This window comes from Stenella coeruleoalba, assembly GCF_951394435.1.
Source record: "Stenella coeruleoalba genome assembly, chromosome: 7".
Classification (NCBI taxonomy): Eukaryota; Metazoa; Chordata; class Mammalia; order Artiodactyla; family Delphinidae; genus Stenella; species Stenella coeruleoalba.
Window position 1 is genome coordinate 14,786,833 of NC_137153.1, and position 15,822 is coordinate 14,802,654.

A 15,822-nucleotide genomic window follows, 5' to 3' on the forward strand; every position below is an offset into this window, starting at 1 on the left:
CAGAGCCCATGTCCAGGTATCACTAGTACCTGGCACAATGCTTAGCACATGGAAGGCCCTTGATAAATATATACTGAATGAATGAATAAAGACTGTTTACCATCATTCACAATATTCCTTTCCCAACTAATTCTGAACAGAAATCATCAAGATTAGGAGAGGGCCTCCCTAGTGGTGTGGTGGTTAAGCATCCCCCTGCCAATACAGGGAACGCGGGTTCGAGCCTTGGTCCGGGAAGATCCCACGTGCCGCGGAGCAACTAAGCCCATGTGCCACAACTACTGAGCCTGTGCTCTAGAGCCCACGAGCCACAACTACTGAGACCGCATGCTGCAACTACTGAAGCCCGTGTGCCTAGAGCCCGTGCTCCGCAACAAGAGAGGCCACCACAATGAGAAGCCCGCGCACCACAAGGAAGAGTAGCCCCCGCTCACCTCAATTGGAGAAATCCTGTGCACAGCAACGAAGACCCAACACAGCCAAAAATAAATAAATAAAATAAATAAATTTATAAAAAAAAAATTAGGAGAATAGTAAGGTTTGACTACTTCAGATATAAGTTCTAATGACATTTTGTTCTTATGTGTGGAAACAGATTTTAACGTGTTTTGCTATGGTTTAAAGGACTTGAGACTTAACTAACGCAGAAATTTAAAAAATGAAGTGATTAATTTCTGTTATAAAAATAAGTGCCTGTTTTGCATAGTAACAAATCAATACTCTTTTCAAAGTTCAAAGGAAAGAGAAGCTGGTATTGCTTTCTATTGAAGTCAGATCCAACGTTTATGAAGACAGTAATAATTTCATATCAGAATCAAATAAATTTCAGAACTCAGTTTGAGAGAAAAAGGAAAGGCTTTAGTTAAAATCTTTACAATAAAATAATTATGATTATAAATCTTTTTAGTTAAATATGTACACATTACATGGTATTTTAAAAAAGAATGGAAATGAATAAAGTTTTTCAGGCAAATCTAATGCACAAATATACCATCTTTTTTAGAGTATAATGTCAGTTTAACATTCTTAAACAGCTGTGTCAGACAATGGCTCTGCTTTGTGCAAAACATGATAAGCAAAATTAAGAAAAATTCTGCAAAATTCTTTAGTTCCCCAAGGAAATTACTAAAAAAGAAAAGAGTAAAAGAAAAAAAGGTTGTACACTCAAGCTTGATTGTATACAGAGGCTAGAATGACCAGCACTAATGTAACCCCCATATCCTCTAAATAAGTCCTTGGGTAGTTTTAGTTTGAAGTTAAAAGTTAAAGTCCTAGCAATTGTGCTCTTACGCAGCCACATGGCCAATAAGGTAGATGTTGTCATAAAGGTGCCCCACAAAATCTTCACTAATGTTCTGAGCAGCACGGCGGGTATTTCGAATAAATTCTCTTTTTGACATTTTATTCTTCACATGAGGGCTAGTGAGGTCAATGGAAAGTAGAATCAAAGAGTAGCACAGTACATAGACAGCATCTGGAAGGAAAAAGAAACACCTTGAATTACTGGCTGGTTTTTAAACTGTGGTCTCAAAGGCAAAACTGTTCATAATTTCTAAAGCTCAAGATTAGATTATAATTAAACATAATCGCCTGGGCCTTCCCCAGTTTGGTGATGAAAGTCCTGTGTCCTAGGAAACTCCTCTCCTGGGCAAACAGGGATGTCGATCATCCTAACTGAACACCAATTCAGTGAGCATTTTCTTCAAATAGTTTAGGAGTTTATAGTAAAAAGTCATTCTAAATTTAAAAATTTCAGAATTGGCTTTATTTGCCTCTTGCTTTCAAATTCAACTACCATTCAACTACCCATTAAATACATTTGTACTGTCAGTATATCTTCCCATTAAAAAAAAAGTCGGGGGGCTTCCCTGGTGGCGCAGTGGTTGAGAGTCCGCCTGCCGATGCAGGGGACAAGGGTTCGTGCCCCGGTCCGGGAAGATCCCACATGCTGCGGAGCGGCTGGGCCCGTGAGCCATGGCCACTGAGCCTGCACGTCCGGAGCCTGTGCTCCTCAACGGGAGAGGCCACAACAGTGAGAGGCCCGCGTACGGCAAAAAAAAAAAAAAAAAAAAAAGTCGGATGCTTATTTTCAAATGCTTTTACAAAAACCTAATTTAATTAGAAAGCATTTTTAATGACAATAAAATGTATTAACTTGGTACTAGAAAATAAAACGTAAACATCTCACAAGCTTATTAAATTACCCTTGTCATTTAAGATATGTATTTAAAAGGTCTATGGAATTTACATATTAATCTCAAAAGTAAACCTTTAGGGAAAAAATTGCTAAACTTGAGCCCACGCAACAAAAACTTTCTTCTTTATATTGTTCAGGGCAATAGTTGATGTTTACTGTTAAAACAGTAAGAAACCTCATGATACTTGCTACTAGTACTTGCTACTACTATGGTGTTTATTTTTCAGAATATTGCAGTCTTAATAAAGATTGTCTTGCACAAGCATGCTCAACAAATTTCATATGATAGGAAAAGGCTTTGCAATCTCTGTAGTAAGAGAAGCACAACAAGATTTTTTGATATGAAGAGAGAAATAAATCCATATCACATGAAAAAAATACATAGGTGACTCAGGCTATACCATGCCCATATACACATACACACAAACAGTGAAAACTAGTTGTATTAAAAACAAATTTTAGTAGAAAAATTCTAGGTGTTACCTATGTAATATGTGTATTATTAAAAGCTTTAAAAATAATCTCTCAAGTTTTTGATTAGACTAGTAAAAATATCCAATGCTTAAACAAGAATTTTAAAGAATTTATATACCTAAGTCTAACTTTCCTCCTAAAACAGTATATTTACTACATGTAAATAATAGCTATGACAAACTAGTTATTGCTAGAAGCAATAAGACAAGTATTTGTAACTACAGGAAGCATTCTTCCACATAGTGAGAAAAATATCTCATCTACTACTATTTTTACCTAGAGATGGGAATGGGAGAAGGAAGGAATTCACTATATACATTCTTACCAGGACTAAGGCCAAGTTCCCTCATTAAATCAGGGTTACAAGCACAGAATCTATGTGAGAACTTTGTTATAAGTGTTTCAAGATACTCTCCGCGCTCTTCAGGGGCATGGATGTGACGAAAAAATTCTCTCAGTGCATTGGGCAAGAACTGATTTCTAAAATTATGCAGTGTTACAAGGTCATCCAAGACATCTCTCCTAGTAGAAAAAGAAAAAGGTACAGCTTTAGTTAACTTTTCTCTATTAAAAAAATGATGGGAAAAATCACAGATTATTCATTTTTTGGATGAAAATACTTTGTTGATTACCACATCAGCAATCCTACAAAGTATATGTGTCTTAAAATTTTAAAACATCAAAGTATGATTATTTATCAAATTAAGCAATTTAAAAATCTTCATGAATAGAATAACAAAACAAGGTGAAACTAGAAATTCTAACTATAAAATGAATTTTTCAATATTAAAAATGGTAACTTTTTTCAAGTATCTTCTTGGCTAAATCCAAATGACAAACAGAATTCTTTATTTTTTTAATTATGAAAATAAGGAGAATCTTCACTTTCCATACCAATCCACATCACCAGAGGTAACAATTGTTTATGCAGACTTTTTTTAAGTGTCTACATATACCCTATATTGTTCTAGAATTTGCTTTTGCTTGTTTCATATAGTGTATTGTGAGCAGCTTTCTGTGTCTTTACACAAAGATCTAACTCTTTCATTTAAATGGCTCCACAGTAGCGTATCTTATGGATATAAGAATTCTAATGATATAGATTTAGGTTGTTTACAATTTTATAAATATTTGTGTACATATGTGCATATATACTTATTTTTTATCAATAGCGTTCTAATAGTCACACTTTGTTATAATATGCTTCAATCCTTACTGAACTCAACTGTGATTATATGACCATGATTATAGAAATCTTAATTTCTACCAGTTGCTTATGGCAGGGATAGGCAAACTACAGCTAGTGGGCCAAATACTACAGCCCACTGCCTGTTTTTATAAATAAAGTTTTACTAGAACACAGCTATACTCACTTGTTTACTTATTGTCTATGTCTGCTTTCATGACACAATGGCATGTGTTATAAGTTATAAGTAGCTGCAATAGAGAGCATATGTCCTTCAAAGCCTAAAATATTCACAGAAATATCTGGTTCTTTAAAGAAAAACTGCTGATCCCTAGGTACCTAGCATTTAAGGACAAAAAGAGTTAATGACACCGTCTTTACGTAAGAAATTTCTTTCAATGACCGATATGCTGAACTATAAACCCCTCAAGGACAGGGATTATGTTTTAATCAACTGCATACTGCTACTTCTAGCAAAGTTCCTGGAATATAATAAATACAAATTGTTGTTGAAAAATCCTGAGAAATAAAAAAAAAAAGAGAGAATTACAATGAAAAGACAAACACATTTTTGAGCCATTCTTTAGATTTCTATGAGATCTGTAATTTTTAAAATGGTAGTTCGGTGATGTCACATCAAAATATTTTCACAATATTTTTCTGTCTGTTGATACCCAGAATTCAAGAGTACAAATGAATGACTATCAAGTCAAAACAGCATATGAGGCACTGTCTCTGTAAAGCACGCTATTAAATCACACTTCCGGAATTTTCAAGCTTTTACATGACACTTTTGTGTAGTATGATGCAAATATACACACCTTATAGGGTTTGTGTGTATGAGTACTATTTGTCCATTTGATATGTATATGGACAATTTCAAAATTCAGAACTTTTAGTTACCAAACACTTAGATTTTATGTCTAGTTTTGGTCTGCCATCACAAAGATGCTGGACTTCCATTTTGCGTCTGTGCTTGGGCTTTTTTTTTTTACCTTTACAATGGTAAATTCCTCATCAGCTCGCAAGAGAAATGATTTGCAAGGTATAGGAATCTTTTTCCTGTCTTCACGCAATTTTGCAACTAGATGAATGCTACGTAGTACAGTTTTTAAGGTAAAACTTAACTCATTAAAAGCAGTATTTAACTCATGTCTGATGAAAAATTAATTTTTTTTTACCTTTCATCAAGATAGATTCTGAGTTTTTTCCAATTTAGTGTTCTTGTACAGAAGATAAACTTCGCTATTTCCTTTGGTGAATCATCTAGGATGCCCTTGGACATAAAGTAGTTCACTCCCTAAGACAGAAAGACAAGTCTACATAAATAAAATCAGTCTTCCTTTGTAAATTTAACAATTAGGCAACAGCAGAACAATAGCTATAGATTCTTTCCAGCATTAATAGACTGTTTATAGCTTTAACATGCAAAATACAAGCTAGAACTTGAACTGAAACTGTTATTTGTGGTTGATAGTTTACATGCAATGAAAAGTAGGAAATTCAAAGTTAAGACTTCTAAGGACATCCTAATTCAATTTTCTGGCTCAGGTCAGTTAAAACTATCCAGAAATATGACCTAAATTGGGGGTGGGGGGAGTGGGGAAGAACAATTACACAGACTTTAAGAATAAGCCTTACAACAAACACTTCAATTGCCTAATGGAAAACATGATTTCTAAAGCTCAGACACATATTCTAACACACTTTTCAAGGAAATAGCTTCTTGAGAAAAAAGCATTCTCCAAATCGAAGACTAACAGGTTTTTTCTGGAAAGAATAATCATTAAATTTACTTAAAGTAAAAGGAGCAGAGTTCCAGACTGGTTTATGGGTGGTATACACTTTGGCTTCAAGCACTGCTATCAATACATTCTGTAAGAATTTAGCTCCAATGCACACTGAGGTTAAACATAATAAGACAAAACAATTTCAGTGTTTTTCATAGGGTTTATCTTTGAATTTCCTTTTCTCTGCATGCAAAGTTTTCCAGAGAAGCATTACCCGTAAGGTTGTACCCTACTTTAGATTTAAACCACCAACAACAAAATAGCAACAAAAAAATCAAACACTGAAACCAATGTTCTCTCATGTATATGAAGGTCACATTCAAATAAATGCCTTATGTGGATTTGAATGTGCAGTTATTGAAATAAAAGCAGGTGTGTTTATTTCAACTCACAGTTATCCAGATACATGCATTCCCATGAATGCTCATGTCTGGATAATAGCACAATGTGTGCAGTTAATTGGTAGAGAAAATGACATATTATATACATACAACATACTGTTTTCACACATAAATTCCTTCCGCATTTCTTCCCTTTACAAACACTTACATAGTGATCAGAAATATTGCATACATTAGGAATTCAAAAAATTGGAAGAATTTTTATAAAAACTCTCATAAATTTTTTATATTACATTTTTTAAGCAATTTGGTACCATGAGGTTATGCTTTTGAAAGGTTCTAATAATCTATAAAATGTAATTCAAAGATAAGGTTTTTATATAAAACTAATTTTATGAGGATAACAGGCTATTAGCAATGTTATCAGATTTTCATAAGAATTTGAAAAGTATAAAAACAATCCTAAGGCACTGATTTTAAAAAGCATATAAAGAGCAGAACGTGAGAACGTGAAACTTTGCCAACTCAGTGGTAAGCCATATTTCAGACTGCACCCTGGATACAAGGCTAGAGCACGTAACACGATCAAGATGAAAAGCCAAAGAACTTGTTTGGAATGAGGCTCTCAGCAATTGTCTGAGGGGGCAGGAACGAGAGAAACAGGAATGCTTGTTCCATCCTTTCCTCCATTCGTTTGAACAATCGAGAGTTGACTGTATATTTAATTGATCTACTCTGCAAAATTAAACCAGGTTTTGATTTTTTTTTCTAAAACTCCTCCATTTAAAAAGCATAACAACATATTAGAAGTATCACCAGTGCGTAATTTTAATCCAAGTGATTCAAAGACAAAGGAATGTCAATTAAGTAGTAATTAATAGGTTCTTTATTCATGCTTACTTGTAAATCAGTATTTAAGAGACACAAAACTAATTCTAACTTACTTTTTAAAAATTTACAAAATGTAAAAAAAAACACTAATGTGATCTGTTAAATAGCATGTAATTCTCTAATTATATGATATATGCCATTGTTAATATGGTTTGATGCTCCTCAGTTGTAAATTAACACTGGCATTTGCCTTATGCAAGCATCATACAATTGTTGGTCATTTCCTTTTTTAACGGAATACATGTTTGAGAATTTAATATGTAACCTCACTTGAGTTCTCCAAAATCAATCAGATGCAGAGGAGTAAGCAGATGGTTTTCAACCCAGTCCTGAAAACCGGCTACACAGGCTTGAAATCAGCCAACACTGCTGGTTTTGAGGAAAGACAGCATCAGTTTCAAGCCCGGGATTCCTTTGGAAAGGAAGATTACTTTAGCAGGGCTTTCAGAGTGAAGAGTAAGGGATGACAAAACAGAAAAGGACATGGGACCGGATTATAATTGTCTTCAATAAGCAAGCTGGCCACCATCCGAATTTCTATCTTGTTTTGTAAAAAGCAATAAAATACGAAAGAAACCATAGCATGACATCTGTTGAATAACTACGTATTTGTTTAATATGTGTATGAGTATTTTTGATTTTTAATAATGTTTTACAAGAATGGTACAGAGGAATCCCTAGATCATATAGCATTAATTATAGTTATTAATCAGAACTAAAACTCTCAGCAGTATATGTGTGTGTTTCTGTGTGTGTACGTGTGTGCATGCACGTGTGTCTCACAGGCAGAGAGGAAATCATGAACATTAATATTAGCCTATATTAACATAGTTTCCAGAAAAAGGAAGGTTTTAGCTCATTATCATCTACATGATTCACTAAAAAGTGTCCAATTCTGGATGTCACATTTTATGGGGCATACTGACAAATTAGAACTATCTGAATAAAGGAAACCAGGGCCTGATTGGATTGTTGGAGCGTCTAGACTTCATGTTATGTGAGGAAGAGTTGAGGGATACAGGGATATTAGGTCTAAAGATGAAGCTATTTAGGAAAGAAGAAAAGATTAAGGCATTAAGACATCTGAAAAGATTAAGACTTATGACATCTGTGTCACAAGGAAAAAGGAATAAACACTGTGTGTGGTTTGAGTGAAGACCTTAAGCTGATGAAAGCTATGGAACGTCTTCCCCAAATAATGCACACTGCCAGGTTTACAGTGATAGACACAAGTAGAAGAGTTTTGCTTTAAGAAACTTTTTAAATAATGTCTTTCAAGAGGTCCCTTTCCACAGAGTTATGGGAACTCAAGTCCAAGTAGAAAGCTAGGGGATGAGCAAGGTAAGGAAACTGAGTACAGCCAACTCACTTGAAAAATGTATTCGTATATAGGAGGGAAAAAATGGCAAAATTAAAGCGCAAAAAGATAAGAAAGAGAAGATAACTGGAGCTGCAAGTAGAGAAGAGGAGAGCAGGGGAAAGGAATGAAAACACAGGTGGGGTGTAACATGCTTTCTCAGCCTGGAAGACAGGATAGCGGTACTGGTTTGGAGACAGGTGCTTGAAGAAAATGTTAAAAGACAAAAACAGAGTGCATGTCGGTTTTCTTTTTAGGGAGGATGAGCCATCTGGAGAGAGTTGAAAAAGAGAGCTGGCTTGGCTCCTTGAGCAAAATGGTAAAAATTTCTACCAACAGTGATGCAGGGTATAACAGGGAATCCACTAGGAATAAAGAAAAGGAGGGCCAAGCAGCAATGAAAACCCAGGAGAAGTTAAGGTGAATTCATCTCATCTCATGCTACGGTTTTCTTTAATAGAACTCATGCTGTCAGTGATTCAAATACAAAAAAAATCAAGAAATTCTGTAAAGCATTCTCCATGGATTATGTCACTAAAAATTGTTATGCAAATGACAGCATCAAGACTTAAACACTCCAATTAGAGCGGTAAGCTGTTTAGACACAATGTTTATTTAGGTGGCAAACACAAATAATTCAAGAAAACATATGCAAATAGCTAAAGCCAAGATTAAGAAGGAACTCAGAGTGAAGAAAAGGATGTGTTGAGCTCAGTCCCCTACCTAATGTATCTCTCCATTTGCTTACTATGATAAGAATGGCTCCTTTCACACAGCAATTCCTGTTTTTATATCTACTTTCTTATCTTTTATTATATAAATACCCATGTTTTTCTCTCCTCTTTTAATAAAACCTATTTTTTGGAATCAAATCATTATTATTTGTACTTCAAAAGTAAAATCTACCATATATATGTTCAGAACCAAAAAATATGTATTTGGGGACAAAGTGAATTCTAGTAAGCTAGGCATGCAAAGTACTGACTTCTGCTGTGAAGCTAAAACTGCTCTTAATAAAAAAGTCTTAATTTTTTTTTTTTTAAGTGCTGACTACTAGTACTGAAAGTACTGGCAACTGGCCCAGACACTTGGCAGACACACTGTGTAACAGTTGGTATCAATAAAAGAAATCACTAATAAAACAAAACTGACATGCTAGGGAGTACCCTTAATTTGTTTCCCTAAAGAACAACTTAGGAAAGAAATTTAGTTTAAAAAAATTTGCTTTAGCTAGTTTTGTTCAAATTTGCCGTTGTATAAAATGTAAAAATCAAGTATCATGGCTACTGCTGTTCAGGTAATAAATCTGTCCTTTGAACATTATACAATAGAAAGCGAACTGGACACTGCATTTAATTTTCTTTTTAAAAGGACATTTGAAAACTTTTAGAATAACTATCCTTAAATTTTAACAATAAATATTTATAAAACAAAATACTTCAATCTAGATTTCTAATCTATTAATATTCAAGTATACATTTTAACCACAGTGAAATGAACAATTGAAATGTAACATTTTCGTACTAAAAATACTGTAAAAATAAGATACAATATATATTGTGAAAGCTTTTATTTTAAAATCTTAATTATTTCTAAAAAGTTAGCACATCAGAGTGCAGCCCTCTACAGGTCAGAGTACTCCCATTGTCTTGTTTGATAATAGCAGCAGCAGTGGTTAAGATGACATCTCTAATACTATTTCTCCTTTTTATAGTGCTAGCAGAATTGCTAATGAAAATGTAAAACCTATTAATTTTTATCCAGTCCAGCAGTTCTCACTCTTCCTATTTAATTAGAGAACATGTGCTCTACAGTTAGAGGAAAAAACACATAGACCTTGAATAGGTGAAATTCTTCTAGGGATACGTATTCTGCAAATTTAAAAAAAATCAACACCTTGCTTTTTAGCTGAAGTGAAATAAATGCAGAAGATTACTTAATGAGAAAGGTTAAGACTAGGTATCTATGCTTTTATGCTGTCATTTCATTTCATTCTGCCCACTAAGTTTTATCATGCAACTCTCCTATGTATATAACACTGACCTTCAGCACACAACTTCAGAAATGTCACACAATACTTTTATTCATGGTAATTTTATTCATGGGAATTTACTCTAATTATTCCTAATCTAGTCACTAGATTGAAAAAACTAAAGCAAAAACTATGCCCAAGTTTTTTAAGTCATCTACGTAGAAAGATTATTTTATAAGAGTAATAAGTAATGCTTTCCTCTGACTGAGGTACCCACAACTAGGCTATTCACTGGAAGGTTCTATGTGACTTATAACTAAGAGGAAAAGGGGGGTAATAAATGTTGGGAAAGATACGTAAAGATAATGTTGATGTCAGCTTCAAATCTGAGCTGCAGATTTCAGTCTTGTCAGTTCCCTGGGAAGAACAGAGCGCACACGCTGTCCACACTTACATGGAGAAGTGACAGTTGTGGAGAGAAGAGAGAGGGCCCATGTAGCCAGTTCCCTCTGATTCACTTACTGAAATTGGTCAGAACACCACATTCTATCTGGAGGATAATGAAAAGTCATGAGCATGGACTGAAGTCAGCTTATTCATGGGCCTGTTTGCATTGGCAAGACTTTCAGCTTCCAAGAACAATTTATGGAAGGCTGTTCGTACGTGAAAGTGCACAATGCTGAGGAATTGCTAAGAACAGTCACACATACGCCCTAAATTATTTGTAGCTAGAAGATGTCAATAGGAAACTCACAAAAAGGAGGGATAGTTCAAAAAAAAATCAAAAGAAAAATGGAAAATCATCTCTAATGGAGTCCAGGAAAAATGGAGGAGAGGCGTGGGACAGATCTTCTGTTTCTTTTTCATAGGAGAGAAAGCAACGACATCGGACAAAATAACATGAACTTCATCATCTAAGGTTTCAAATAACAATAAAAAGTCCCTACTAATTGGTTCTAATAGCCTCAAACAGAAAACGAGCCATGTCTGTGAGTTCTAACAGTCTCCAAGGAGTCACACCCATAACTGGGCTAGATCACTGCATGAAGATAATGTTACTTGTGATAAATTACTACTAATAATTAAATATAGCAATCATTATTACAATTAGTATTGACAATTGCTGGTAGGTGATGTAAGCTTCTAGAAAAAGCCCCATCTCTAATCTGTCTGTAAATTAGAAAAACACAGCATCCTAATCAAAATATGGAGATAAAACTCTATTAGGTTAAGGTATGATAAATAACACTTCAAACTAATGATAAAGTGACACATTTGAGCACAAATGTTAGTTTAGAATTCCCACTTTATAAAAACCACACACAAATATTGCATTTGTAATATGTGCATTTATAGATATACACATACATATCTACATATATGGCTATTTAAATGACTGACTCTACTTTGATAAATAAATAAAAATTACAATTTTATCATGTTACCTAAATTCTAGTATGTACATTTATAAGTATGTTTTAACAGCTCTGAATCAATTTTTAAATAAACAAAATTCTTTTTAAGTGTTCTCCTAACAGAACATATACTTTCAAACGGAGGTTAAAATTAAAAAATTTTTTAAAAGCCCAAATCTTAATAGTAGACAAGCAGAGAAGTTAGGATTTAAATGGTAGTTTCACTGCCAACACATGTGCATACTTCTTCATGTAATTAAAGTATCTGTTCATCCTACCACCATTTCAGCCAAGACACATTTTAACTTGAACATAATTTTGGACCTCGATTTATTGCTTAAAATGTCTTCAAGAAGATTAAACCAAACAGTACCACTGAACTAAAAAGTTATTGTATATGCAAAGATTGCTCATCACATGTCAGAAAATGAAATTAAAGGCAAAGTGTATCACCATCTAAAGCTAGAAGATGTTGTTGTGACTGATACATACTTCATGAAGGACCATTACTCAGGTGTCAAATATGTATTTACTACAATCCAAAAGTTCCAGGAGAGGAAGAACCTCCAAGCCTAGAGCAGTGCCTTCTCCTGTGTGTGGTGTGTGTAGCTCTACTTGTATTATAAATATAAGACTACATTTTAGTGAGCACTTAGAAGCACTAAGCATTTAACACATATAATTTCATTAAATTTTCACAACACTACCATGATATAGGTACTATTATTGTCCCCATTTTTTTTTTTTTGGTCACGCCGTGCAACTTGTGGTATCTTAGTTCCCAACCAGGGATTGAACCTGGGCTGTTGGCAGTGAGAGCTCAGAGTCCTAACCACTGGACTGCCAGAGAATTCCCCTATTGTCCCCATTTTAGAGATGGGGAAACTGAAGCATGGAGAGTGTAAATAATTTGCCCAAGGTCAAAGTCATATAACTAGCAAGTGGAGAGATAATAAGTATCTGTTGAATGAATATTTGAATCTCTCTGTATAAAGCTTCCAGATGACTTTCAAGAGAAGCTGTAGATTTGTAAGGATTATATAATTCAAATAGGGGAAAAAAGAGAAAATAATAACATAACAAAAGAAAAAAATAACATAAAAACCTATGAGTTGGACCAGTACACTGTAAATGCCTCAAATTATAAACCCCCAAAGGTCGAAGCAACCATTCCAAAAATAAAAAGCAACATGTCATTCTAATGATATATTTAACTGCTAATAAGTGATTCAGAAAGATGTTAAGACTTTGATTATAAAGAAGGCATCTCTAAAAACTTTGATACGAAAGAAAAAAAGGTTACATAATCTTATGGATAAATGTACACTATGATTAGTTGGTCAAAAAATTGCATTTAATGTAGTGTTTCCTTCGAACTTCCATATTTCAAAGCTGTAATTAAATTGATGGATGCTGTACAAGTGATGACATCCAATAATTGAGGAAATATTGTCTTTTCAATTACTGAAAAAAAGCACTCATTGTGACACTGGTAGCAGCAATTTCAAATTCAGGAAAGAGATGTAGGAGAGACAACTACCTTGGACATTAAAGCTGAGAACTTAAATCTAGAAAGTGATGTCAAGTTTCACTGAAAATGTGGTCACATCGATAAAGAAGAACATGGTGGAGGTGCCAAGGTGGTCAGAGAGGGTAAAGTAAGGAAACAAAAGGCAAACAGATTTTTCTTTGAAATGTACTTAAAATATTAATACAATACTGCAAAGTCTCTAGGTACACTTATCTAAATGTGTAACAAAACTCATACAAAGAAAAAATCTTGCTCATTTTAGCATTTCACATTTTTAAATTTGTAGTATGAGGGTTGTGGTGCTAAGATATTACAAAAAAATATTCTAATTTTATTCTTTCCTCTAGACCAAAGTCCTAGATCAGTACATTGCGCACTAATTTCAGTATGCTTTTACCCCAGACAATTTACACTTAAATGAGGTAGCAAATTCGTATTTCCTATAACAGACTTAGGAAAACAGAATCAAAACCCATCAGGTGGTTTGAGTGATGAATAAACTATGGAATACTCCAGGCCTGAATCTTTTTCAATTAGATACAGACTAGCAAGCAGCCTGGGAAACTGATTCTCTTTGAAGCTTCTGAAAGGTTTATACTGAGTCTACCAGTGTCTTTCTATGGACTGATTCTAAACCACATGCTGGAATGCCTCTTGCAGACAAGGAAGGGTAAGGGAGGGTGACCACAGATATAGTATGGTCAGGGCAGAGTGTAAAATAAAGTTGACCTCATAGACACAGGATGAAGTTTTCTTCTTAATCATAAAATCAACACACAACAGATCAGATTGAAACAGACAGAAACATACATCCATATATACCCACACATACATCATGTTGCCCTGAAGAGAGTTAATGGCCTCTAGTTTAGTATGACTTGACCAGCTGTACCTGGATGAAGGTTATTAACTTATCGAGAGGATAATATTCAGTGTCTCAGAGGCATAATTTTGCCCTTTGACACTAAGGATGATCAAGGTAAAGGGACTTTGCCGATGAACGTGAGTGTTTTAGGTCTTCGGGGTAAATAATCTTTATAGAGGAGAAGCTACATTTGGTGAGGGACTCGTCTCATTGTCAACTAGCTCTTTTTACTCTAAACTCTCATCAGCAATCTAGACATAAAATTAACTTGCTAATGAGAATTAGCGATGCTTATTTTTATGAACAAATTTTTGTTCAGGATTTCATATCAAACTCCTACGAGTTTGGGTAACAGCAGTGATGATGATGATGATGATGATGATGATGATGATGATGCAGCGTTAGGATGTTTTGATTACAAACATAGGAACCTCAATTCAAAAAAAGTACAGGGATTTATTACCTTGTATAAGGAATCCCATCTACTAAGGCTCCAGGTTTTTAGGCTCACACTTGGCATCATGGGACCCAATTCTTTCCTTCCAATGTGCTATTCTTGGTGTGTTGTTAACAACCTGCATGGCTTCAGGGTGGCCGCAGGTGTTCCTGTCACTGCATCCTTATATACCGATGGCCAGAACTGTGCGTGTGCATATACAGTACTCTTTTGTCACAGGGTCTGTGTCACAGGTCAGAACTGGATTACATGGATGTCATGGAAGCCAAGGGGAATGGGAGTAACATGATTAGCTTGGGATAATCTATATTTAGCTCTTGAGGAATGAAGCCAGCCTCTCAGCTGGTCGAGATTCTTTATCTAGTGATGGGATTTAAACCCTGCCCCTACAGGACTACTGTGATTTTTCAACAATAACTTTCACAGTTGAATATAATGGAATTAGAAGAACTCTAGACATCTCCCGAGTTCCACTTGTATCCTTTTGTTTTTCCACACCGTGTAGCAGTAACTATTTCCTTCTGGTAATCAGGCTCAGTCACTTCAACCACAACATAATTATCTACCCTCATACCTTTTTAATTTTTTCCTTTTGGTCTGTTTGCTCAGTGGCAGGAGGACTAAAATGGCAAGAAGGTAGCCTCCGCCAGCAGTTTGAATTGTTGTGCCTCTGGTGTCAATATTCCTGCCTTGAGCATTAAGGTGTCCAAACCAGCAGAGCCGCAGAAATAAGGGAAGCAAAATCACACATTTTTCAAGTGGCTCACTAGTGAAAATAGTGTTGCAGATGCTTGGATGCCTTCCCAAAGGCCGTTTCGCTCCTTCACTGCTTCTACCATATCAGCCACAGTTGCTAAATCATGTTAAGTCTAAGCCAATCACATAACCCTTCTATCCTGTTTTCTACTGGTCTACGGGTGTTCATGTGATTCAGTTTTCGTGAACTGAAGGCTCCCGAAAAGAATTTTTTCTCTCTAATAAGCATAAGGAATTTGAGGAGGGTACTTTCATATGAGAATGTGATATCTTGAGTAGTGGCAGCTACTTTGTTATCAAGAGAGGGCAAAAGTCAACACACTGAGGTCCCACGATGAGATCACTGTATCACTGAAATAACTCTGGGATACCCATTCTGGGTGTCTTCTGAAGTAAATAAATTTATATGATTTAAGCCATTATTAGGCTCTTTGTTCTTTCAAGCCAAAAACACCCTAGATGAAACATACAGGGAAGGTGGGTACTATAGGTAGCAGATCATACTGAGTGGAGCAGCCTGGTGCAGGGCACTGAGGACCCAATTATCCCTATATATTTTTTATTTTTTAATTTTTTGTAACATCTTTATT

General features: G+C 35.0%; 1 protein-coding gene across 1 annotated transcript in view; it reads right to left on the reverse strand.

Moving 5' to 3' along the window:
• Positions 1–860: 860 nt before the first annotated feature.
• Positions 861–15,822, reverse strand: part of FBXO8 (F-box protein 8) — a 38,981-nt gene continuing 24,019 nt past the window's right edge. Inside the window, exons 4-6 of the mRNA XM_079927356.1 lie at positions 5,039–5,157; positions 2,997–3,193; positions 861–1,474 (exon numbers count right to left, since the gene is read on the reverse strand). Coding sequence (XP_079783482.1) covers positions 1,287–1,474; positions 2,997–3,193; positions 5,039–5,157 — 504 coding nt within the window. The 3' untranslated portion in view covers positions 861–1,286. The remainder of the gene's footprint in view (positions 1,475–2,996; positions 3,194–5,038; positions 5,158–15,822) is intronic.